Source organism: Rhinolophus ferrumequinum, chromosome 17, assembly GCF_004115265.2.
Source record: "Rhinolophus ferrumequinum isolate MPI-CBG mRhiFer1 chromosome 17, mRhiFer1_v1.p, whole genome shotgun sequence".
Lineage (NCBI taxonomy): Eukaryota > Metazoa > Chordata > Mammalia > Chiroptera > Rhinolophidae > Rhinolophus > Rhinolophus ferrumequinum.
In genome coordinates this window covers 6,824,612-6,851,418 of record NC_046300.1, presented here as the reverse complement: position 1 = coordinate 6,851,418, position 26,807 = coordinate 6,824,612, and the positions used below count along the sequence as shown (strand labels likewise).

General features: G+C 52.3%; 1 protein-coding gene across 2 annotated transcripts in view; it reads left to right on the top strand.

Annotated features, from left to right (window-relative positions):
- Window positions 1-26,807, top strand: part of BSN (bassoon presynaptic cytomatrix protein) — a 78,831-nt gene that overhangs the window by 11,492 nt on the left and 40,532 nt on the right. For both annotated transcript variants that reach the window (XR_004425425.1, XM_033131707.1), the window contains exon 2: window positions 25,605-26,013. Coding sequence is in view for 1 of the 2 variants with exons in the window: in XM_033131707.1 (XP_032987598.1) it covers window positions 25,605-26,013 (409 nt within the window). In the remaining variant the exon portion in view is untranslated. The remainder of the gene's footprint in view (window positions 1-25,604; window positions 26,014-26,807) is intronic.

Genomic DNA, 26,807 nt, shown 5'->3' with positions numbered 1-26,807 from the left:
TTTTGAAAATATAAGGAAAAATATATTAATTTACTTCTCTTTTTTATATAAAAGGTAGCAGACTCTAAACACTGTTCTGTACTTTGCTTTTCTCACATCACGTATCCTGAAGATCACCCCGGAGCGGAATGTAGACATCTTCCCAATTTCCTTTTGAGTCTGTACAGCACTCTACCATGGACATTGGCCTGTGTCCAGTCTTTTGTTCCTACAGATAACACCACAGAGAGGAACCTGCTGTATACATCATTTTCTGTTTTTACCACTGTATCGGTGGGATAGTTACCCAGAAGTAAAATTGCTAAAACAAAATGGTCAATGCACGTTTTGCTATGCCTTGCCAAGCCTGAGGGGCAAGAATAGAAGCAGGGAGCTAGTGGGGGGCTTGGACAGTATTCAGGTGTGAAAGGGTGGTTCCTGCCTGGGACGGGATGGTGAGGAGCGGGAAGGGGTTGAGCGTGGTGAAAAGTGCTCGACTTCGGAATCTCTTCTGGATGTAGAGCCAGGAGGATTGCTGCAGGGTTGGCTATGAAGGGTTAGAGAAAGAGGAGTCAGAGGACCCCAGAGTCTGGCCTGAGGATCTGGTGCAGCAGGGATGGGGCTTGAGAGCAGGGATTTGTTCCTGGACAAGTTGTGTTTTAGAAGTATCCAAGTGCGATCTTAGGGAGGCAGCTGGGAATTCAAGTCCAGGCTGGAAAACTAACATAGCACTTTACCTGCAAATTCGTTAATATTAACGCTGCCTGGTTCCTACAAGTACCCTGAGAAAGAGATAAGGAAGAGGAAGAAGTTGAGGCAATACTGGGGTTCCACCAAGGCAAGTCAAGTACGAGTACATTCAATTCAACAAACATTTATCTTATCAAATGAAATGCTGGAAATGAACGCACTCAGCAGGAGGCCTGGCTGGTGCCTGGTTCCTGCCCAGGACATAGGATGTAAAGGTGAACAGGAAGATTTGCATCCCTGTTTCCTCCCACAGAGCAAGTTTGAATTACACTTGATCAAGGGTGTGGTCCCTGCGCTCTGGGAAATCTGACTGGGGGGCGGTCCTGGGGGCCCAGAGGGCCCACTATGGCCCATCCTCCTCATTTTCACATACAGCTGCTCAAACAGACACAGAATTTAGGTTCAGGGGCTACCTTGGTGAACAAGCCAACACGCTCTAGGCTCTTGCAGTGTACAGCCTTTGGGAGTAAGACCCACACCCATATAAGTGATGCTGGTAAACTGAGCTGGTTACCGTTCCGTGACATGCCATGGAGCTGGGTTTAGACACACAGAATAATACAGCCAGCACCACCAACACCCACCCCTGACAAAGTAATTTCTCCAAAGACCCTGCTTTAGCCCCAGGGAAGGGTTTTCTCCCGAAAGATTCTGATTTCGAGAGTGTTGTTTCTTTGTCTAACATTTTTGTTCACTGTTTATTTTTGTTCATTCAACAAGCATTTATTAGTCTTGTTGTGTATCAGAGTCTGTGCGGGCTCTGAGTTCACAGAGGAAATGCAGTGTCAGCCTAGCTGGATCCCACTGTGAGTGACCACGAAGGGCTCAGCCAAAGCCACACAGTTAAGAGAAAAGAGCAGCAAAACTTCTCTGGTGCCCCTGCTGTGCGTCTTAGAATGCTGGTGTCCTGCCAGCCTTGGGCAGGATTTCTGTTGTATCTGTGCAGCCCTGAGTCTCAGGTGATGGCTGCTTGTCCCTTAACACACGTGTGTGCGTGCACACACACACTGTCCCTGCTACCTCCCAGGCTCCAGGACAAGCCAATGGTTAGGTTCAATGAACATCTTCCTGTCCTTAGCTGCCCAGACCTCCCTGTGGGCTCAGACCCTTCTGACCACACTCTCCTCCTGGAAATTCCCTTGGTTTCTGTAGCACCTGCTTGTTTACTTGTCCTTCTCCTTTGTGGCACCACTTCTTTGCCTGCCTGAGGCCCCCAGGAGCCATCCCTGAGCCATGTCTCTTCTCCCCTCACTGGGCCCCACCCAGGGCTTCTGCGTGCAAGGTGCTGAGTGCTGACGGCTCCCTTAGCTCTCTCCAGCTCAGGTCCTCCAACACCCAGTGGACACTCTGTACGGGCATCCGGTCACCTCCTGTGCAGAGTGCCATCCCTCGCCCTCTCACCTTCTCTTCCCTTTGGCTAAAATAGTATGTAATGTTGGGTTTGTAGAACCTTTTTTCATGGGCAAACTTGAGCCTCTACCATGATGGAACAAATCTGAAACGAAGACTTTTTGAGGACAGGAAGGTCAGTGATTTGTTTGGTGTCCCTAAGAGATCTTGCAAAGTTTTGTGTTTGGAACGGAGTCTCTTCCCAGGCCTGGGCTCCCTGGGCTCCGAGGTCAGTGGGAGCAGCTGAGCAGGGTGTGTGGATGGTCAAAGAACACCTCTGTGGGAAGTATCGTAACCAGTTTGGACAGCCTTGGGCCCCAGATGGGGCCAGATTATGAGATCAGAATGGTATTTTTCAGAACCCAGGCCTCAGGCAGGGATGAGGCCAGGAACACCGTTGCCCTCTTCCCGCAGCCTGGTCGTTCTGGCGTCTCCAGGCCACCCAACCCCCAGCTTGCACACCCCTGTCCCTGCTTTCTTTTCTCTGTCCCCATTCAGATTTCCAGAGGAGAAACTCTGGGAGGCTGTGTCGGTAGGGGCGGCCTCAGCGCCGAGCTGCAGCGCAGGCCGGGCAGTGTTGTACGGTCTGCACTGGACTGAGCTGCAGGCGTGCGGGTGGCCAAGCAGCAGGCTGCTCAGTTGGGCAGGAGAGACTCAGAGGCGGGCTGGGGGAAGACCCTGCAAAGGGAACCTGTCTTCCCCACTCCTCTTCCCCTTACTCTCTCTCCCTGTCCTTTCTCAAGGCAAGACTGACCCCAGGGCCACTTCTGCAGCTGTTTGTTTTGCCAGTGACCTCTTGTAGCCTGATCTCCAAGGGTCCTGAGGATTTCAGTTGCCGTTTGTCCACTGGTTTAGAGCTGACCCTGCAATGCTCGTCCCAGTCTCTGCTTTCACAGACGACAGGATTGCGCTTTTCGTGCCAGACCTTTTCATTACTGGGATCGACTTTCATTTCCACGGCCTCCTTGAATCCCTCAGCTGTGTATGCTGAAGAAGGGGAAGGCCAGTGGATAGGTGGCTTCTGCCAGGCGCCTCTTTTGGGGACAACTCTCAGGTATTTTAGGCTCAGAGAGGCCACCTAAAGGGACCCAGGCTCCTGGAAACTTGTTTGTCCTCTCCTTCACAGGCACTGTGCTGGGGTTTGAGATAGTGGTGAGCAGAGGGGGCACAGTCCTCTTCTTGGGGAGCTAAGGGCCGCGTGGAGGAGACTGATATTAATCACACACAAATCAAAGGGCTTTTGAAGGAGAAGGACCAGAAGCCATGAGAACGAGGGCACCAGGGAAGGACCTTGGGGTGGGCATACATGTGTGGGATGTGTCTGAGAGATGAGTAGGAGTTAAAGCAGGCAGGTGGAGGGCAAGGGGACCGAGCTTCTAGGCAGGAGGGACCACACAGGTGAAGGTCCTGAGGCTCAGGCTCAAAGCAGCAGAGTCTTCTTTTGCAGTGGAAGATGGATGAGAAGTGTGGATGGGAGCAAAGGGGCGTATCTGGCAATAGTCCACATGGACTGTTTCCAGTCAGGACATTACCCTGCTGGGGCTGGGGTTTTTTTTGTTTGTTTGTTTTTAAATTTTATTGGGGAAGGGGAACAGGACTTTATTGGGGAACAGTGTGCACTTCCAGGACTTTTTTTTTTATTGTCCAAGTCAAGTTGTTGTCCTTTCAGTCTTAGTTGTGGGGGGCGCAGCTCAGCTCCAGGTCCAGTTGCCGTTGCTAGTTGCAGGGGGTGCATCCCACCATCCCTTGCGGGAGTTGAACTGGCAACCTTGTGGTTGAGAGGACACGCTCCAACCAACTGAGCCATCCGGGAACTCAGCGGCAGCTCAGCTCAAGGTACCGTGTTCAATCTTAGTTGCAGGGGGCACAGCCCACCATCCCTTGCAGGACTCGAGGAATTGAACTGGCAACCTTGTGGTTGAGAGCCCACTGGCCCATGTGGGAATCGAACTGGCAGCCTTCGGAGTTAGGAGCATGGAGCTCTAACCGCCTGAGCCACCAGGCCAGCCCCCATATTTATTTTTTATCCTGCAATCTTGCTTAACTTATTTAAAAGTTCTATGATTTCTTTTGTAGATTCCTTGGGATTTTCTATGTAGACAATCATATCCTCTTCAGAAATACACACTTTTAGTTCTTCCTTTCCAATCTGTATGCCATTTATTCATTTTACTTGCCTTATTGTAGCCATGTAGAATTTGCAGTACCACGTTGACTAAGAGAGTGGCTAGAAGAGAGAGCTGGGCCAAGGGACCTTCAGACATCAGGTAGCGTGGGGTGGTGAGGCCAGAGGGCTTGGAATGGCAGGCAGGGTTTGGACTTGGGTCTAAAGATGGCAGAGGAACTCTTAAAGATTTCTGAGGCTTGTTACGAAAATTCTTCTGGCCACTGTATGTGGCCTGCCTGGGGGAGGGGAGCCTGGAGCCCTGGGATGCCTGAGGCTTGAGTCATAGCCCAGAGCCCCATCTTGGAGCCAGGGACAGAGATTATTGAACGTGGGTCTGAGACAGAAGAAAGGGCGACAGGGAATGATTGTAGATGAGGAGCCACCTTCAAGACCGGATCAAGGCAGGGCAAGACACCCCACCTCTTTTTCTTTAGCCTCTGTGACATAGTCAGGGACCAATGGCAGATACAAACTGTATCAGAGAAACCCCTGTGGGAGAGCAGACAGGAGAGTGGGTTCTCCAAGAGGAAAGCAAGTAGGGAGGGCCCTCGGTTCCAGAAAAAGGAAACCAGGGGAAGGGTGGCCTGAAGTATGGCCTAGAATATTGGCGTCACAGAGGAGGTGGCGTGCCCTGCAGGTAGCAGTCATCAGAGCTGCCTGAAATCACACGTGAGACTTTCTCCTCGAGGGTTCTGCACAAGTTAAGGAGATCCTTCCTTGCACTTCTGGCACGGCAGTGTCCAGTGGTCTCATCTCTGCTATGCTTTCCAAGGCCTCAGGAGATGTGTGAGTGCCCAGAAGCCTAGAGAGATCTCAATAAGAGCAGGGTTTCCTTGAGGTTGGTCTGAGTGTAGCACCTCCTCCAGGGCTCCCTCACGGCTCTGTCTTGACCAAAAAGTGTGAGGGTGACGCTGAGTTCAGAGCTGGCAAGCAGAGCCCATGGCGCTGGGGGGCACCTGGGACAGATGCTCCTCGATGACATTTTCCTCACTGAAGTCGCGCTGTGGCGGCTCTTTCAGAGTGAGGGCTGAGTCTCAGGCTGGCCTGGATTATATCCACGCTTGAAATGACACCAGAATAGGTTTCCAATTTTTTAATTTTTTTTATTGGGGAATATTGGGGAACAGTGTGTTTCTCCAGGGCCCATCAGCTCCAAGTCGCCGTCCTTCAATCTAGTTGGGGAGGGCGCAGCTCAGCTCCAAGTCCAATAGCCGTTTTCAATCTTTGGTTGCAGGGGGCGCAGCCCACCATCCCATGCGGGAATTGAACTGACAACCTTGTTGTTGAGAGCTCGCGCTCTAACCAACTGAGCCATCCAGCTGCCCCTCCGGAAGCTCAGCAGCAGCTCATTGTCTTCAATCTAGTTGTGAAGGGCGCAGCTCACTGGCCCATGTGGGAATCGAACCCGCAACCCTGTTGTTCAGAGCTTGCACTCTAACCAACTGAGACATCAGGCCGTCCTCCAATTTTTTTTTTTTTTTTTGTATGTATCACTAGCATGGTTTGCTTCTGAAGAATTTATTCTTTTATTTTTCAATAGGAGGTAGTTATTAGACTTCTGACAACTGTGGGATTTGTTTAAATGAGTCAGAGCATTTGGCTAAAATAGAGAGGACTCCATCTGTTGCCTTTGCGTGGTCCCCAGTTCTGTTCTCTGTGAGTGAGCTATAAGGGAAGCAGGAGAACTTGGTGTTCTGGGAGCTCACCTTGCCTGGCCCTGCCTGTCGGACACCAGCCTCACCAGTAAAGATCGGGGAGGTGGACCCTGTTTCCTTAGAGCTTCTCAACTCGAGAGCCCTGCAATTAGCCCACTGCGTGTGGATTAGAGGGGTGGGGGGGGGCTCCTTGTCCACTGACCTCTGCCAGCTCTTTCTTGAGTGCCCTTGAGTTTGCCCTTGGGTATCAGAAAGGGGGAGCGTTCACTGCAAGGACAGTTTCCTCAGGTCCTCGTGGCCTGCGGTGCCCTAATGCTCTGCTCTGTGTCCCTGGGATAGTAAGACAACTCATTCGGACTGAATTGGCTCTCTGAGGGCAGGTGGTGATGGCTCCGGTCAGGAGGGGTCACAGGAGCATGAAACAACACGGGAAAGGGCACAGGCTATGGGGAAGAGAGACCCGCTACCAGTGCTGGCTTCGCCTTACGCACATCACTGCTCTCTAAATCTCAGTTTCTCCTCTGGACCTCCATTGCAGAGCTGTGAGGTGGGTTCACTGAAATGGTGAAGCTAAAGTGTCTGGCATGTACTAAAAATGACCCGTCTCTTTGCCCTCCCCCACCCCCCACCACGGTCTGGCCTGCTGTCTTCTGTACACTTTCCTCTTTCATCAGTGACAGATCGTTCTCATGTGCAGAGTGAACGAAGAGGTGTGCTGTGAGTCAGGGGCACAGCACAGAAGACGCTGACATCCCACGCAGCTCCCTACAGTGGGACAGCAGCTCTGTGGGTGGAGCCAGTTGCCCGTGGAGCCTCGTGCTCAATCGGCAGATTGGCCTGACCCACTTGGCAGCTCACATCTCTGCGTCTCACTGGGCAGCTGGGGCCTGGCCTTCCACACCCAAAGGAGGGCTGGGCCCATCGCGTCAGACCCTTCCACTGCTGGCCCCTCCAGGACACCCAGCCTGGGAGCTCTGGAGGGGCACAGGGGCTATTCTGCTAGTTTCCTGTTCTGCTCTAGTTCCAGACACATTGCTCTGAGCTGTCACAGGAAGTGCCCTTGCCTCTATGACTCACTCTTATCTTTGCCTCTTGGTGGTGTGCTGCCAGCCAGTGTGGGACCTCGGTGGACTCTTCCTTCTGTGGCTGTGTGGCCCTGTGAGCAGATGCCACCAGCTTTGCCTGGTCCTTCTTCAGTCTCCCAATTGCACAGGGTGTATCACAGGAGTTGCCTGCCTACAAGTAGGTTGGTACCTGAGACAACACAGGCCTGTCAGACTACATTAGGCTTACTGAATGAGCACGTGACCAGAGCCTTGTCCAACAGGGCTCCCTGTGTGAGGAGTGCTGAGTGGACCCTGCCCCATTGCTGGAGCCAGCCTCCAAGTTGTTCCCTGCAGTTGTGCCAGTAGCACTGGAGGCCCCAGGAGACAGATGTCCTGTTGGCCACTCTTTCAGCAGGTCTTTGGTGAGCCATGGCTGCTGTCACTCTGCTGAAGCTCAAGACCTGACTCAGCCCAAAGATGTGATCAGTTGACCTCGCCAGCTCCCAGCCGGTGCAGAACTCCCCACACCTAGACAATCCCTGTGTTTTGGGTTAGGTGTTTCCCCTTCCTGGTACGTCCACAAAGCGGCTTCTCCTTCTCAGCAACCAACAACAGCTTGCTTTTACCCCATGAGCTGGAATTGGGACCACTAGCCCTTGCCCAGGCCTGCGCTGGTCTCCCTGGTTTGCTCTTGCTTCCTTAATTTTAGCCCAATAAGATATCCTAGGCTTAACAGTTCTAGCCCTGACTTCGTTCCTCCGACAGCGGTCCTGGTAGTCAGTAGAGGCCTTCTTCCCATTCCTTTTCACAGCTGTGGAGAATTCCATTATGTGCCTGGACCACAGTTTTATTCATCCAACACCTACTGAGGACATTGGAGTCGTTTCCTGACTTTTACTGTTACAAATAGTTCTCCAGTGAATTTCCAAGTGCATGTATCTTTTCTATTTTTGGACCTGGACCTTTATAAGCTCAGGGTCCATGTCCAGTTTGTGTTACAACTTCCAGAGAGGAAGCATGATTTGTTTTGAGCATTTCAGATCTTCCAGCCACTGCACTAAAACCTCATATCCATTAAGCAGTTGCTCCCCATCTCCTCCTGCCCCCAGCTCCAGGCAATCACTAGTCTGCTTTCTGTCTCTTCCAACTTACTTACTCTGGATATTTCATATAACTGGCATCTTAAAATGTGTCTTTTTGTGTCTGGCTCTTTTCACTTAGCATACTGTTTTTGAGGTTCCTCTATGTTGTAGCAGGTATAAGTGCTTCATTCCATTTGTTTTGTTTATTGTGGAAAACTATACATCACATAAAATTTACCATTTTAATAATTGTTAAGTGCACAGTTCAGCAGCATTGAGCACATTCACACTGCTGTGCAACCATCACCACCATCCATCTCCAGGACTTTTTCATCCTCCCAAATGGAAACTCTGTGCCCATTGAACACTAATTCCTCGTTCCCCTGGTAACCACTGTCTACTTTCTGTCTCTATGGATTTGACTATTCTAGGTACCTCCTATAAGTAGAGTCATATGAAATTTGTCCTCTTATATCTGACTTATTTCTCTTAGCATAAAATCTTCAAGATTCATCCATATTGGGGGCCGGCCCGGTGGCTCAGGTGGTTAGAGCTCAATGCTCTTAACTCCGAAGGCTGCCGGTTCGATTCCCACATGGGCCAGTGGGCTCTCAACCACAAGGTTGCCAGTTCAATTCCTCGAGTCCTGCAAGGGATGGTGGGCTCCGCCCCCTGCAACTAAGATTGAACACCGCACCTTGAGCTGAGCTGCCTCCTGGATGGCTCAGTTGGTTGGAGTGCATCCTCTCAACCACAAGGTTGCCAGTTCGATTTCTCGACTCCCACAAGGGATGGTGGGCTGCGCCCCCTACAATTAGCAACAGCAACTGAACCTGGAGCTGAGCTGCGCCCTCCACAACTACGACTGAAAGGACAACAACTTGAAGCTGAACGGCACCCTCCACAACTAAGATTGAAAGGATAACGACTTGGAAAAAAGGCCTGGAAGTACACACTGTTCCCCAATAAAGTCCTGTTCCCCTACCCCAATAAAATCTTTACAAAACAACAACAAAAAAAAAACACACAAAAAAACATTTAATTAAGTTCAGATTAAAGTACATTTTAAAAAAAAGATTCATCCATGTTGTAGCGTGTATCAGAGCTGCATTTCTTTTGAAGGCTGAATAATACTCCGTTGCGTGCCACATCTTGTTGATCCGCTTATCCATCGATGGACATTTGTTGTTTCCACCTTGTGGCTGTTGTAGTCAACACAAGGATCCTTGAGTCTCGGCAGCCTGGTGGATAGTTAGAGCAAAAACACATAGGCCATCACTGAGACAAGATGCTAAGTTTTGGGAAGGAGTCCAGAAGCGGGCTGCTCCCACGTTCCAGGTCTCCCCCACCTACTCCCTCACATTTCCCCCTCCCACACCCCGCCAGCCACACTGGCCTCCTGGCTGCTCACTGCCTGTAATGCATACTTCCGCTGTCATGCCGGGACTCATGCGGGGTCTCAGCTCCCGCTCCCCACATAAGAACGCAAGACATGGTGAGGCCAAAAAGGAACACCCACGGAGCCATAGATAGGAGAGTCATACCACTATATTCTTGCTGGCGGCTGGGTTGGAGACACAGGAAGCAGGAGCCACACGATCCGCAACCTGCCGTCCACTTCTCTGCCAACCAACCTCACGTGCTAACTGCAATCCGCGCTTGCAGGCTCAGCCACCATCTTCTTGCTAGCCCCCATTTTGCTGCTAGTGTAGCCACGGCAGTTATATTAGTGGCCAATGGCTCACTGGTTACAGCTGATGGCCATCCAATCACAGCTGATGGCCATTTACTACCTGAGCCAGCACCTTTCCACGTGAGGCCGAGAGCCTGGAAACTGCACTCCTGGCTCTGTCCCCACAACTGCTTCAAAGCCTAAGCCCCTGACATTTCTTCCCTGGGATGCCCTTTCACTTCCAGGATGTTTACATGGCTCTGCTCAGGTGTCCCCTCCTCAGAGGTGCCCCCGTGACTCACCAGGGTCAGCTGCCTGCTTCGTCATGCGTATTGTTCTTCTGAGCACTTAGGTATCTTACTCTGAATGAGTCAGGCTTACCTGTTTGTCTTCATGGTCTTGGCTTGTCTCCTGTACATGAGGTGAGTTCCACAAGCTGAGTGGTTTTGTCTGCCTTGCTCAGTGCTAGGTAAGCCGCGTCTGCAGTGCCGCCCAGTGCCAGGCGCCCTGGAGCTCCTGCTAAGGATCTGATGTTCAGTGAAGACTTACACGTGTGCTGCTATGGCAGCCATCGGAGCCCTAACCATTTCCGTCTCCCCCATTTGTGTCTGAATTGCATTCACCACATCCTTTACCCCAAAGATCCCACCCTGTTCTCTGGCACCTCAAACTACCTTGGATCCCCAGCACCTTCCCCAGACGTCTTCCCCACTGTCTGCCAGGTGAGATTCTGGCTGCGCCTGGGTCCGCAGCAGCCCTCTCCCCCCTCACTGGTTCTTCCTGGCCAGGGGGTCTTTGGACCTGCTGCATGAGCCTGGCCCTCAGAGCCTGCTGCTTGCTCTCCCGTCAGCCACAGGCCATACGGTTCTCCCACTTCTCTCCCTCACTATTGCTGGCTGGACTTCTCATTCCTTCCCACTTCCCTAAAGACTTTGGCATCAGGATCGCAGGCTTCCTGCCCACTCCACTTGCTGTCAAGCCAGGGAAGGAAGGAAGGGAGGAAGGAAAGAGCTAATGCCTCCTGTGCGCCTGGCACTGCTCTTCCTCAGGCTGGGGTGACCCTGTTCCCTCTGCTGGCTCAGGCTGGCCCGGCTCTCAGGGTATCTGCCCTTCCCCTTGGGGGAGGGGATGAGTAAGCAGCACTCCTTACTCAGTGGCTAGACGTGTGCCGTGGAGAGTGTGATCACACAGGCGCTCACATGCTCGCGTGCACACTCGCATACCCCGCACTCACACGTGTACATACACTCACACAGCATGTCATCATGCTTTTTTCTCAGGTCTTAATCACCACTCTCCGATCCACAGGCAGATAGCTTCCTTATGAGAGCATCTGGCTTGATGGGTTTTTAAGCCCGAGTAGGTGAGTTTAACGCTCTCAACATGTGGAAACATGTCAGGTAGGAATGTGGGCGTCCCTGAGCCTCTGCTCCCCAGGCTCTGAGTCGTGGGAAGGGACAGAGAGAGGGGAGGGCGCTTCCTGGTGGTCGTCAGGGGGAGGCCTCTGCTGGTCAAGGGTGGGTCCGAGCACCTGAAAAGGACTGACGGCTCCTTGGAGGGAGGTTCGCGCCTTCAACCAGGCCATAGGACTTACCAGAGAATTAGCTACCCCTCACTCGGCTGAGCAATGACGGGCTGTGAGGACCAGCCCCTGAGGCAGGAGGGCAGAATGGGAAGATGGGCTGGGGAGTGATGGGGGCACCCCCTGCAGGAGGCCTTTCCAGCCTGTCACCTCCCTGGGAAACCTGTACCAGAGGGAGGCAAGCTCCCGAGGGGCTGGTAGGTGAATCACTGACCGGAGGGATGGAGAAATGAAAGTCCAGCTCCTTCCTGGCCCTCAGGCGAATGGAGAGGGTAGGGAGGGAGCCAAAGTGCCACAGGTACATACCCTCCTTCCGAGGTAGACCCCTCAGACGTGAAATGAAGGAAACCACAGAGGAAAGGTGCGGAGGTGGCAGAAAAGGAAAACAAGTTACCATCCACGTACATTTTCTGCAACTAGTTTGACAGGGCGGGTGGAACCATGGACACGGTGAGGGTGAAAGCGGGCAGCGGGTGGATGACTTTCCATTTTAAATGTCCTTAAATGTTGCAGTGGCTATTTAGAAGAGGGCATGTTTTTCCTGCTGGAATCTTGAGTCTCATTTACCATCTGAGATGCCATTTTTGTCGTTCTGATTTTCTTTCACAAGCCCTGTAAAGAGCTGCCTTTAGATCAACACTTCCTTAGCATCAGCCCCGTGGGTCTGGGCGTTTGGCACAAGCTGCATGCAGGGCAGGGGAGACTGAGGCAGAGAGGGGCCCACAGGCCCCCTGAGGGGCTGTCCTGAGTGAGGCATGAGGAGCCTGCAGGAGAGCACCGCAGATTTGGGGACTGGGGACTCTGGGGGAGGCCGCATAGAGGGCAGGATGTTTGAGCCGGCTGTTGAAGGTTGAATTGGGTCCTAAGGAAAAGGGCCTTCTGGAAAGAGCAGAGCATAAGCTGGGAGGGCTGAGGCTTGGAGGGACTCCCTGCCGGAAAGCAGTGCGGAAAGAGGAAACTGCTGGTAGGAGGGTCCCCACTGTGGAGGGCTTTGAGGCACAGGGTGAGTGCACCCAGGGTGGGTGGCAACCCTGGAGTGCTGCTGTGCAGTGTGCCTACCTACATGAGGGGCGGGAGGGTTGGTGGCCTTTTCCTCCTGCCTCGGTGGGCAGGAAGAGTGTGACTTAGCAGAGTGGCCTCCTTGAAGCTCACGGGGCTGATGGTGGCAGCTGCTGCAGGCAAGTCAGGCCTCTTTCAACAGGCTTCCTGGGCAAGACTCCTGGGCAGGGCCTATCGCCTTATCTGTCCCAGAATTCAGAGTCTTTTCTGCCCCCAGACTGTGTGTCATCAGCCTAACAAGACTGACAGGCCCCAGAACTGGCCAAACACATTCTCTTCCATGCCCAGTGTGTCAGCCCCCACGACCACAGAGGACCCCCGATTCCCTAGTCGATCCCCTCAGTCCATCGGTCAGTCAGCCCATAAACACTGGCTCAGCCCTGTGCCTGGCTCCGAGGACCCCCTGTGAGCATGTGTGGAGGAAAGGCAGACGGCCCACTTTCTTCTAGAACTTCTCCCCTGACCACTGTCTTCATCCAGGGTTTTCTCTGACTGCCAGCTCACATTCATTTCTTTCTGGCAGCCCCCTGAATCTCCCACCTCTAACCCCAGCGTACACACACCTGTGTACATTTAAGTTCGAATTACTTTGTGCATGATAGAAGGAGTTTTGTGTGTGAGAACACTTGCTTTGAATTCTTTTGATTGAAATACATTTGAAGTTGGAAGGCAAAGGTATTGTTTGGAAGGGTTCGTTTTCTTACCTGTTACTTCCAAGGCCAAGCACTGCCCAGCTCCGTACCAGAGCTGCAAGCCCTTTGTCCAAAGGCGGAGTTCTTTAGCCCTGCCCAAGAGCCAGCCCAGTGCCCTGGGCTGTGAGGGCAAGTGACAGAAAGGCAGGTGCCAGCAGGGTGACTCTGGGAGCTGGGTAAGGGTGCGAGTCCTTCCATTGTTGTACTCAGAGCTCAAACTAAGGGCCATAGATGACCCCCAATCACGATTTTCTTTTACCACTTTTGGGTCACCTGATAAGTTTTCCTTATTCTTAAATAGAAACAAGCAAGCTATTGCTAGTTTTTTGTTTGTTTTTTGCTATTGCTAATTTTTTTTTAAAGTTTTTAAAATTTTAAATTAAAAAAAAAAAGCTAGCCTGATTTCTGGACAGAGAGGTCCATGGAGTGGGCAGACACTACTTCTTTCTCCCCCCAAATACAATAGACATAGTTTTGGGATTCCATTTGTTTCCCATGAGAAAGGAGGCAAGGGGTCTCAGGCCAGGCAGGAGGTTTTGCTGGAAGTCTAGAAGAGCAGGCTCTCGGAAGCTCACTCACCGGGGTGTTTCCAGGTGCAGCCCAGTACCCTGTGTACAGCAGGTGTTCAGCCTGTCCATACATTAATGATGCAGGCCCTGGGTTATCTTGCTAACTGCACAGTCGGCCTGTCTTCCTGCCTGTGCTTGGGGCAGGGCACGGCGTGAAGCAGGCCCTTCACCATCTGTGTGGGCTGAGGACTGTCCTGGAACCCCGAAGGCTGGCTGAGTGCCGAGTCCTCAGCCCTGGTCTGAAGGCTGGGCAGGAGCTTTCAAGCTTTCTGGGCCAGAGTACTGGCTTCTGCCCTGTTACGATTGGAGTGGGGAGAGTGGGGCCTGCTGCCTCTGTGATCACAAAGACTGATGGTTTTTTCTTAACTCATCTTGACTTCCCGGTTTCAGCAGAATTGGGACGAGAGCTCACAAGCACCGCACTGTCCCCTTGGCAAAAGGCTGTAGTAGTAGAATTCGCTGGAGCTAGGAGTGGGGAAAAGCTGGCTCAGCTTTATGTAATGACTCCTGACTCCTGATTAGAGCTTCCTCGCTTCAGGCGCTTTCCCCCTGAGCCAGAAAACTGGGACATTTCACAGCTCAAAGTTGTTCCCATGTGGGGTCCCAATGCAGATGTCTGCAAGCCTGGGGCTAGGTGGGGGCCTGGAGCTGCCGTGGCTTGGGCTGGACCAGAACTCCTGGGCAATACTTGGGAGCCATGGCAGTCCCGCAGGCAGGGTTGGTAAACGTGAACAGAGGGGTGGCACGGGGGCCAAGGCCCTTGAGAAGGCTATGGAAAGTGGAGTGAGAATTCGCTGTCTAGCCATGAGTCCCCTCAGAAAGCTGAGCCTGGTAGGAGAGTCCCTGGGGGTATCTAGCTGGCCTGGAGGCATTCTTGAAGGGTGCTCCAATCACCACAAGGTGGGAAGACCAGGAAGAGCCTTAAAAGTCACGGGCTGCACATGCTGTAGGCCTTGGTGCAGGGTAGACTGTGATTTGCGCAGCAAATGTCAGCGTCCTGGGTTTAGTCTTTATGGTGCCCAAAGGTCGGGGCCCTTGTTTCTACTGGTGTCCCAGGTCTAGCCACCCGGAAGGCCTAGGAGGTGATGGGCAGAGCCCTTGAAGGAGCTGCTGACCGGGGTCTCAGCTCTGGGTGGTGACTGGTCTGGCAGGTGTGCCTGTCTCTGGCCCTCTTGGCTCCCAGTGTGGCCCGCCCCCTCGGGTTCCCTCAGGGATCTCCTACTGATGAGCTGTTACCCAAGTCTGATGAATAAGTGGGGAAAAGGACATTAGGGCACTAAAAGCAATAACACTCCCTCCTACTGAGTTCTAGCTATAAAAAGCCAGCTCCTTTATGCACTGTAGTAAAACCCAGTCTTTGGATTCCTTTCCCTTGGAATTTGTGATAATTGGCTGAACCAGGCCTTTGTAAAAGGTGAATGGCATAAATATGACTGTTTAGCTCACCTAAAAGAAGTTGCTTTCAAGCCTTAGCAGGGTCATTTCCTACAAAGCTTGCCTAATTACAAATTATTTTTCGTCGATTCATTAAAACAGGCTGTGGAACTTGTGCTTCCTTTGACTGGCAGATATGGCTGTATCCACATAAGATTCTGGGAACCCCTGCCCTCCTGGGGTGCTCAGTCTGACCTGGGAGGCAGACACTAAACAAATTGGTGGGGGATGTATAGCGGGGAGACCCCAGGAATCTCCCCAGCAGAAGTCGTGTGCTAATGGTTCTGTGGAGGCGCTTACCTAGCTCCCTGGAGAGCCTGTGGGCGTGGCTGCAGGAAAGACCCTGCTTGTCCAGGCCCCCAGGCATTGGGGGCATGTGGGTGGTGCCCGAGAGACAGGTTGGTGTGATATGAGGGGTCTGCTGGCCACAGGCCAGACCAGTCGTTGAGGACTTTGGCCTCCATGGGCCTCAGGAAGCTCTGAAATCAAGCAAACATGTTGAGGAATGAGTACTTTTCTTTTTTCTAGGGATAAGAGCTAATGTTTAGGTCAGATTTATAAATGGGTCCATGCTTTAGAAAACTTAGAACTTACACAAGTGGAAAACCGAGGAAAACGGCATTTGTTTTGGATTGTAAAATGTCTTCTGGTTAAATATGATGAATTCAAGCATCTCTGTGCAATCTCCTGACCGAACTAACCAAAAACTGCAAGAAGAAAACTCTATCTTCAACAAAACTAAGAAACACCTATATTGCTGAAATGCAATGAAAAAGGAACGGTTTCCAAACACAGAGGAAATTAGTCTGGGATGAGGGAGAATTTGCGTGGGGTCCGGGGGTGGAACCAGGGCACGGAAGTCAGAGTCCAGAGGGCCAAACCCAAGAACACCCTTCTTGGACCAGTTAGCAAAGAAAGGCGATATATGTGGGGACGTTTAAGAGTGTCCTTGAACGCTGTGTGGTGCCAAGGAGTTACAGGGGGTAGAATTGCCCAAGGAGTTGAGCAAGTGGGGGGAAAGCCATGGGCTGTGAGCAGCCTGGACAATGGGACAACAAAGGAAATTAAAAATAGGTATAGTCAGCATCCCTGGAGAAGAGAACAAAACAAGTAGAACAGGGAAATAGTCAAAGATGTAATAGAAAACTTTTTTCCTCTGAAATAAAGGAACACGTGAATGTTTAGGTTGAAAGGACATACTGAATTCCAGAAAAAGTAGGTATGGAATATTCAAACATACTGAACTTCAAAGAGGAAAAAGGAATTCTATTGTATCCCGAGGAAAATGTTAATACACCTCTAAGGGGAACTAATCAGGCTGGCCCAGAGCTCTCCGCAGTAATAGACGATGCTAGAAAACAGAGAGGCTGTACCTACAAAGTAAGTCCTCAGGGAAAGAAAGTGTGAACCTAGAATTTTATATCCGGTCAAGCTGCTGTTCAAGTTTAACGACCACACAGATATGTTTAGACATTCAAGAGCTAGGAAACATGGTTCCAGTGAACTCTTTTTAGATGAATGAATGATGCCTCTATAGATAAATTCCAGAAGACATGAATGGAGAAGTTATGGTTAAAGGAGTAGCAACCCCTTCGCAGAGTCCTTAGACTAAGGCGCTGGCAGCTCAGGCTCAGGCTAGCCAGCACCTATCCAATACCTGCCGCAAGCACTGCTGTTCAAGAGACAGTCAGCCTTCAAAGTTACCCTGAGCTCGTGGCATTTGATGCTTCAGCTGACTGAGGCCCACCTATAGCTCTTATGACTCTGGGAAAACATGGGAGAGAGGTGACAATGGGACTGAGGGGAAGATGAGAGATAAACACTGCGTGTCTCCTCTGGTGGGGATGAATTTGACCTGCGGTGGGCTGGCCCAGTTCTGAGTGAGACCCTCCAGGAAGCTGGAGGTCACTTGAGGCGGGTCTAAGGGCCTGGGTTCTACGTCATGGATGACAAGTCCACGACCTTTGTGCCTCGTATGTGCCCTACTCCTGGGTTCGTGACAGACCTTACTAATCGGTGGCAACAGTCTTTCCCACGGATGCTTATCAAACCCAGCCCTCTAGGCAGCCACTGCCGAGTAATGGTGTACAGGAAAATCACCCTTGTTTCCCATCCTTGTTCTGGATTCTGGAGACTGCCTGGGCCTGAAGGGAACCCAAGCCAAATCAGATTGTCCTGAGATGCTGTCACCGTAGTGGACACACGTAGGCCTCAGGGCTGGGGAATAAGGTCCCCAGGGCTTGTTTTCCTTGCAGTTAAGGCCTGGCTCCCATCTTGCTCCCTGCCTCCCGCTGGACCCTTCTCTTATGCTGGCAGCTTCTCCTGGCCCGTGTCTGATGGCAGCAACTCCTATTCCTCCCGGTCTCTCTTGCCACATTCTCTGCCTTCTTGACCCACCTGCAGTCTCATCCCGTGTTCCCTCAGCAACAGCAGAGCAGTCAGAGCTCACTGCCTTAAACATGTTCTCTGTTGGCGCAGATGGACTGGCCTGGGACCAACTGAAGCTTGTTTGGCCACAGGAAGAGTCAGCTGCTAGTTTCTGAGTGGAAAGGATGAGTGGAGGTGGTGGGTATCTGGGTAACACGAATGGCTTCTTCACGTGGGTCTGTCTGCTCAGGGCTGTGTGTCCATGTATGCCCAAGTGCAGCAGCACATGCCTGATATGGGGGCTGCCACCAGGCTGGCATGGTGCTTTATCGCCACCTGTACCAAAGAGGAACTAATTCTCTGTGGTCTTTTGGGTCTTGGGACCTTACCCTCATAGTGGGCAGCAGCTTCAAGGGGCTGGGAAGTCAGGAGGGGAGGATGTCAGCCACTTGGGGAGCTCTGCTTATGGCATCCCCTGCCCCCCCAAGAATCCTGGGTGTGGCATCTTCCAACAGAGTGTCTCAGAGGCTGAGCCCACGTTGTTGTCCTGTGCAGTCACAGCCTCCTCCTGAGTGCTGCCGTCACTGCTGCAGAGACCCTCACCGCTGCGCTCTCTCTGTCAGCGAAGGGAGTCCTTCTTGTTTCATAGGTAGCCAAGAAGGCTGGTGAGGGCAGCCCCCAGTGGCCTGGGGCTTCCTCGACACTCACCTAAGTACACCTTCAATGGGGCAGGGCTGGGGGCAGGAGAGAATCGGGTCTGAGCAAACAAATAGAGACACCTTTAAAGGTGGGGAGATTAGAATTTGCTCAGCAGTGGCCTCCAAATTGGGGCACACGTGCCAAGAAGGAAAGGGAGACAAGACAGTCAGCTGAGGCATGGGAAGAAAACATGAAAATGCCTATTTATATTTATGCCTATATATATTCATCCTTCTGAACTTTTCTGTTTGGGGAGGTGTGTTTTACCAGAAATATACATGCACGGACTCGGTGGGGAAATATTCATATGTTGGGGACATGCAAACATGTTTTATTGATAGGGATACATGATCAGAAAAGCAGGAGGCCTGAAAGCTGGGCAGGTTGAGAAATATTTTCTTGTGTGAAAACTGGACTATTTTCTAAACTTCAGCTTTGTGAATTCTCCTATCCCTTCCTGAGCGCGTCGCTCCAGCACCCAGGACCTGGCCCTTGGTGCTCATCATTCTGCAGCCTGGCCTCGCTGCCCGAATACACAGGGACCACTGGGGTGGCCCTGGCCCTTCCTGGCATGGATCTCAAGGAGAGGTCCGCTCACAGCGTCTGCCCAGCCGTAATTGCCTATTACGTAAAGGTCAGCCGTGAATTTATCAAAACCTTGTTTGAAGCTGTGGGACTCTTCCGGCTGCTCTGACTTAGAAAAACAGTTTTCTTAAGTTCACTCCCTTCCTGATGAACAAAGACAGACATTTATTGGTGGGAAATATTTCTCTTTCAAATATCCCACTGGAGGCAGTGGGGGGCATGCCCTAGAATGCTGCGCTAGAACCCAGCGTGGTTCCCCCCTGGAGCTCGCACTTCTCCAAGCCACCTCCTGTCTGCTTCAGCCCGAGCAGGCCCTCCCTGAGTGCAGGCTCATCTCTCCCTGGTGGCCCTACCGCTACGGATATACCTGCTATCTGGAGCATCTTTGGTCACTGGAGCTTGTGGGCCTCAGGCCTTTCCTGGGCTTTCTGACAGAGGGGAGCCCAGCTTCTGACCAGTGCGTTCTGTGCTATTTCTCCCATCAGTGGTCATGGTCCTGGGACAGGAGGCTGCTGGGGTGCTGAGGTGTGCAAAGGGGGAGGCTGGCTGAATTGGTTCTGAGCCCCTCCCCAGCAGCCCCCCTGTGGCGGGGGCTCCTTCCTGCCCTGCTAAACAGCCTGAAGACTTGTTTCTGACTAGTCAATAGCCTTAAATGTTGAAAGGGAAGAAAGCTGGTAGAAATCCAGCCATTTTTATGTCCTTTACCTTTCTTGTCCATCTTTAAAAAGTATCTGTCCCCAGATGAGGCCTTTTAGTCTCCCCCTGCGTGGCTTCCGGCCGCTCCTTCCCGTCTCTGGCCTCTCCTCCTCCTCCACCTACCTGTCCTCCGGTGTCTTCTGCTTTATGGCAGCGCCTCTCTCCTCGCCTTGCTCACCTGTACTTACCCCGCCCTCCCCAGGATAACCTCACTGCTGCTGGTCTGCATTGATGAACCAGGTCTTCCCTGGGGCTGGCTGGGTCCTGCCTGTGGACACCTCCCTCCCCTTTTCCTCCCTCTCCCCGCCTCCTGGAGAGCACACCCCTTCTTTCATGAAGCAGCTCCTGGGCGACTCCAACCACTGCTTGGGACTTGTGTCCAGGGCTGTGTCACAGACCTCCTGGACCTCCTGCCATGGGGGGGGCCCTTGTGTTGAGCAGGATGGGAAACTGGCCCCTCCCAAATTTGACTGGGTGGGGAGAGGGCTTGGTCAGCCACGGTGTGTGGCCCTCACGGGTGTAACCCTTTCCTCCGTGGCTTCTCAGCCTTCAGGAACATAGACTCCTCAGAGTACACTGTTGACTGCTCCTCCTCCTGGGAACTTTTCTAAGCGAGTTTGTGTGTGTGTGTGTGTGTGTGTTCTCCTTCCTCTGACTTATCTGTTTCTGGCATCTCTCCTGCTCCCATTAATGTTGGTGCTCCCCCCAAATCCTTCCTGAACCACTGCTCTCTGTGTGAACTTTCTCCTGAGGGTTGCCTGTGAATTGAACCCCTAACTCTCACAGATAAAAATATCTGGACTTACTTGAATTGAACCCAAGCTCTGACCCATCTCCTAACGGCCCCCACACTCACTCAACAAAACCAAACCCAACCTCGTGACTTTGCCATTTCACTCCCCATTCTCCACCCCCCAATTGGCGTCTCCCCCGGATTCCTCATCTCTGTCAAGCCAAAATAGTCCTGCTGAATCTGGCCTCCCTCTCTCCCGAGGAACTCTCTCTTGGGTCTTATTCTCACTGGTTCCCTACCTCCACCATTTCCTTGACACAGAGCCAGGGCTTGGCCTTGTTTGAAAACCTTAGAGGCCCTGCTCTCCTGGCCTGTCCACGTTAGCTCGGAGCCGCCCACTTCCTCCAGGTGGTCAGCGCACACGAGTGCCAGGAGCTGTTCTAGGTGCTGAAACCGCACTCGCTCAACGCCTGCCCTGCACAGCCACCCACCCGAGCATGCGCTGTCCGCCTCTGGGCCCTCGCATATGCTACCCGCTTTCACCATAGTTCATCTGGGGAGATAGTTCATCTGTGAAGACCTGGTTTAGACGCCTCATCATCCTCAAAGCCTTCTCAGGCTTCTGCCTCTCCCTGGACCACGTGGAGATGTGTCTTGCAGTGATTTGTTTGCACATCTGTCTCCTTCTAGACTAGAGGCTCCCAGAGGACTAGATCTCTGATTCACGTTTACAAAAAAAAATCCTTATTAAATATTGAATAGGTATTTATAAAAAATATAAGAATGTTTGTAAAATATGTATAAGATGTAAGGATAACAATACAGTGTAGACCCTCCTTCCATTGTAAGAGACATAATCCATTCATACCATTAATACTTCTCACAGGGCCTGGACCTAGCCCAGGGTCAGTAAGTGTTTGTGAATGACTGAATGCCCAAATGAATGAATGAACCGCTGTGCTTTTCTCAATGAGTCAGCATTGCTGGGCAAACTCCAGGTGAACTGGTCATAACTAACTCGTGTCTGCCCTCACCCAGCTCCACTCCATGAACTCACTGTACTGCTCACACGTCTTTCCATTTACTTTGCTTAAGCTAATCAAGTGCCCATTCAGTGCCAAGCGTGGTGCTGGGGCCTGGGTGACAGTGTGCAGACCTCTTCCTAGGGAGCTTCCACTTAAACAGCTCTTCAGAAAAAAACAACAACCAAACTGTAGTGCTTCTCCCTCCTCTACAGCCTCGCTGTGCTCCCCCAGAGAGACGGTGTGACGGTGGCGAAGGACATGGACTGGTGGCTTTGATATTGGAGTCCCAGCTCCACCATTCGCAAGTCAGAATGGCTGTGCAAGTTACTTCACTTCTCTGTGTGGCAGTTTCCTTGTCATAAAATGAGCAAAATGGATCCTACCCCATGGATCTGCTATGAGGCTTAGAGGAGTTAATATGTGACAGGTGCTTGGCACACGTGGGGCCCGTGGTGACGGCTCAGTGGTCATTAGTGCCTCTGTGGTCCACTGACTGGGGCTGAGGGTGAGGCTGGAGAGAATTCCAGGTGTCATTCCTGCAGTTCTCTCCTCCAGGGAGGGACAAGTGCCAGGATGACCACGCGCCGTGTTTCCTCAGCTCTAACACACTTTGGGACCACATTTTACTGTTCTGAGTCATGATGTGCCTACAAACCATCCATTCAGGAAACACGTTGTGCATCCAGCATGTGCCACACACTGTGCTAGGCTCTGGGACACAGCTGTGGGGAAGGCACAGAGGCCCTGCCCACACGGAGCTGTGAGTCTAATTCCGGGATCACCGAGGATACGCAAAAGCAATACATGTATTACATAGGGAGTTGGAAGGTCCCCAGTGCCGTGAGAGCAAAGAGGCAGGAGGGACGGAAGCTGCATGTTAAATAGACTGGTCAGGGACAGTGTCCCTGAAAGGATGCCACCAGAGCAGGCTTGAGAGTGTGCAAGTGCCAGCAGATGCAAATGCCAGCAGCAGGAGTGGGCCTGGCATAGGAGAGTGGAGGGAGGGAGGGAGAGAGCGAGTTGTTGGAAATGAGACCAGAGGGAAGGGGCCAAATCTCGTGGGCCTCATGGACCAGCACAAAGCCTTGGGCTTTTCATCTGGGAGGGAAAGGAAGCCATTGGAGGGTTTAGGCAGAGGAAGCAAGCGGTCTGACTTATGTATCTAAAGGATTATCCTGGCTGCTGGATAGAGACGGCCATTGAAGGGCGACTGGGAGCAGCCAAGCTTGTGCAGGACTGAAAAAAGAGGGGACAGTAGCTTGACCCAGATGGAGCAAGGGGGCAGTGGGCGTGGCCAGACCGAAGCCAACGAAGGTATTGGTGATTGACCTGGGGTGAGAGAAGAAGGGAGTCAGACGTGACTCCAAGGGGAAGCCTGGGAGGAGGACCCTGGGGGACATCAGGGGCTCAGCGTGCACACGTCAAGTTTGAGATGCCTGTAGGACATCTCAGTGGAGATGTAGAGGTGGCTGTTAGCTGGGGAGAGGTCGGCCAGAGATACACACTTGGTGGTTGTCCGTGGGAAGTGGGATGTGTGAGTCTGGGTGGGCCCTGAGACTCGGGGATTGTGTGTACTCAGAGAAGCTAATGTGCACGAAGACCTAGTCCCTCCAGTGTAAGGAGTGGGGTTCGGGATTGGGAGATGAGGCAGCAACTGCAAAAGAGTTGAGAAAGATGTGGCCAGGAGGGAAGAGGTGTGTTCTGGGGGCAGGTGGAGACCTTATTCCAGGAAGGAAGGCGTACTCAGTGGTGTCAAGGTCTGCAGCTGCAGAGCAGGTGGGGTGAGGAACTGAGAAGTGACTTGGATTTGAGAATATGGACGCCATCGGTGCCTGGGACCCGAGCTGTGGAATGACAGCAACAGCCGGGTTGGGTTAGGTTGAGAGGAGCAGGAAGTAGTGAGTGGAGACAATTTTTTCCACTTTTTTAAGTTTTAATTTTAATTTTTTTAATTTAATTTTTTAATTAAACTAATTAATTAGTTTTTTAATTTTTTTAAGTTTTCCTGTAAAGAGCAGCAGAGAATGAGGCAGTAGCTGAAGGAGGAAGTGGCTCAGAGTTTGTTGTTGTTGTTTTTTAGGGTGGGAGAAGCATGTTTGTATGGTAATTGAATCCAATAGATAGGGAAATGGATGATGAAGGAAAGGGGAGAATTTGTGAAGGTGAGAAGTGGGCCTTGGGGACAGGAGACAGGCAAACAGTGGGGGACAGATGTCAGGAGGCTGTGGATGTGCAGATTCCCCTCCAGTGGCTCCCACTTTCTCCTTGACATGGCAAGCAGGTTGTCAGTGACAGTGAAGAGAGAGAGGAACCTGTTGGGGGCTTGAAGGTCAAGGGGAAGGTGTGGAATCATCCAGAGGACAGGAGAGTGAAGGGATGACGGACAAGCATTGTGGACAGGCCTCAGGCCTGGGGGGTGCGGGTGGGTGACCATTGCCCTTGCAGACTTTGCTGGGTGCAGAGGCATTGTTTATTCGCTGTCACCACAGCTGAGTTGAAAATTTGAGTTTGGATCCTTAATTGTCACATTAAATGTCCCCAGAAAGACTGCGTTGTTGTGATGACCCTTTGAATTAAAAAGTCATTGCATACACAGGAGATTGCCTGTCACATATCAGGCAACACAGATACAGTAGAAATTGCTCAAGTTCTTAGAAGAAAGCACAGACCTTGCACAGCTTGGGAGGGGGGCTGCAGTCCCTTCATGGGACATAACATCCTCTCGTAGCTTCTGACTAGCTTGCAAGGGCCGTTTTTAAATTCCAGCCATGAAAGATTTAAGTAAAAAATGAAACTATGAATTTAACCAAGTGGCAATATTTCTTATGATACCTGGAAATTAGTCTCCTGAAAGGCCCTCGCAGCCAGGTTCTGAGTGTGGGCCAGAGTTGGTGTAGCCACCACCGTCTGGGGCCTCGCAGCTGGTGGCAAAGCTGGCCCAGGGGCTAGGCCTGGACTCTGGTTATCCTACTGCTGAAGAAAATGGCAGGTCTGTGAGACTAGCTGGATGGGTGTATACTGCTGTTGGCTGATGAAAGAAACATTTGATGGACATTTAATAACGTCTCTTTTGTTCTGGAAGAGTCTTTATTAGACAGAGGGTGTGTCTCTCTACCAGCAGTGTCCCAGAAGGGAGGAAACACTGCAGAGTATCTAGGAGTGGGCCTCCCCCTGTGGGCTCCGCTGCCCTCTGAAGTGGCTTGTCCTAAGATGTCTTACCAGTTGGCTCCTGAATCTTATTGGCAAGCACACAGCCTTTTTATAAGGGCAGCAAACAGAATCTTCTGTCAGTCAGCCCCTAAAAGGATTGGGCATGGGGGCGGAAGGCCAGGCCAGACTGCCCTGCAGGCAGCTGTGGCCGAGCCTCCCAAGTGGCTCTTGGCCAGTCTGCCCTGCTCATGGGTATCCACCCAAATGAATAGAGACTGAAGCAAGTATAGAATTTCAGGGAAGTGATAGAAAGCATTGCCTTAGGCTTTTTGTGCTCAGTTTCTTTTGAATTAGAAAAGAAAAACTGGCAGAAATGAACTTAAGTGGGGTCAAAAGAGAAAGAATGTAAGAGAATGGAGGTTAGCCTGATGGTTTGCCTTCTACCTGAACTACTCAACCCTACTGGCTCGGCTGCAGCTGGGCCGGGTCAGGACGGAGACGGGGGTTACACACACCGAACCTCCTTCGGTGGTTCCCCCAGGGCTGGGTCCTAGGACTCCAACCCCACCCAGCCTTGCACTAGCAGAAAAGTAACATGAAAAGTCACACTTGACCCGTCTTGATGGACTTGGTCTGGCTTCAGGCCTGCTAAAGGGCTTCCAGGAGAAGGCACCTGTGTCCCTGCTGGAGATGGCATTAACTAGGCATTGGGGTGCCTCCCCCACCCATCTCCAACTGTCTGGGGTCAGCCTCTCAAAGGGACATGTCAGAATGTAACAGACCTGCCAGGGCGGTAGCTCTGAACTTGAGCTGTATCTTGGAATCACCTGGGGAAGAAAAGATACGAATGCCAGGGTCCTGCCCCAATAGAATCACATAGAATTTGTCTGCGGTGCTGTCTGAGAGTCAGAAATTTAAAAATCACCCTAGGTGTTTCTAATGTAGATGGGTTTGGAGCCTTGGTACTCAAAGTGTAGTCTGCAGACCGTAGTACAAGCATTACCTTAGAGAGTCTTAAAAACGCAGACCCCACCCCAGACTTACTGAATCAGAATCTGCACTTTATCAGGATGTGACAGGGGACACGCATGATCCTCCCACGTGGCCTCGTGCTGAGGTTCACGGGAGATGCTTGTCAGGGCTGAGCATGGTCAGCGCTCAGCGAATGGAGGCTGTGATCACGCCGCAGGGCAGGGAGAGGGGGTGGTGAAGGGGCTGCAGGCGGCTTCTCTCAGATGTGTCTCTAACGTAGTCATTTTCAATGTCATTTCAGCCTTTCCAGGAGACTGGACCCCCAGGAGCCCTTGGGGAGCCAGAGAGCAGCTTCCCCAACCCCGAAGCAGGCTCCTGCTACTGCTCCTGGCCACGAGAGCCCCCGGGAGACGAGGGCACAGGGCCCAGCAGGACAGGACGCTGCTGGCCCCCGCAGGACGCTGCTGGTAGACAGCAGGACGCAGAGATCAGGGCGGTCCCCCTCTGTGTCACCGGACAGAGGCAGCACTCCCACATCACCCTACTCCGTCCCCCAGATCGCCCCTCTTCCCAGCAGCACGCTGTGTCCCATATGTAAGACCTCGGACCTCACGTCGGCCCCCAGCCAGCCAAACTTCAACACCTGCACCCAGTGTCACAACAAGGTCTGCAACCAGTGTGGGTTCAACCCCAACCCTCACCTCACCCAGGTAACCACCTCTGCGCCGCTCCCCCCGCCTACCTTCCCATGCCTTCCCCGGTTCCCTTCCCCTGTCACCGACTCTCTTTTCTTGCTCATTTCCTTTGGCCACCAGTTGCTGTGTCTTTTTGGAGTCATTCTGGCTCCAGATGTAGTGGGGAACAAGGCCTGGCCTCAGATCTCCTGAGGGATCCCTGTACCTCCTGAAAGCGTGGGCAGAGTCCCAGAGTACAATGCTTTCTCACCTGGTCCAAGTTCGATCTGGAAAAACGGTGTCGGGAGGGCCAGACAGTCTTGTGGACTTTTCCCAATGGGTACCCCTTCGGAGAGGGCCCTGGGCAATGGCAGGGCCCCCAAAGAGGCAAGTTTCCCTGGTCCTAGGCCAGCTTGCCCCTCACAGTGGGCCCTGAAAGGGGATGCTGGTGAGGGCAGCCAGGCGTTAGGGGAGGCAGGAAACCCTGAAAAGCTCCTCCTCTGGGCTCCCATTCCAGTTAGCTGGGCCGGAGCAGCTGCCCACCCTCAAAGAAACAACTTTGGGGTAGAGACCTAAGTGGGGGGCCACGCCTTCCTAATGAGTGAGTGTCCTAACTCACCAAGAGGCCGCTGCAGGCCCATTTCCATCAGATCGGCCTCCTTTCTCCCCCAGAGGACCCTGGGTCTACAGCCCCTCCTCGGGTTTGTTCAGGATGGTTTGAGTTGCTGCGGGACGCTCAGCCAAGCCCCCAGAGGCTCTCTGGTGAGCTGGGGGCAGGCTGCTCCAATGTGCTAGCTGAGCTGGGGCCATGCCTTGGAAATGAACTGAGT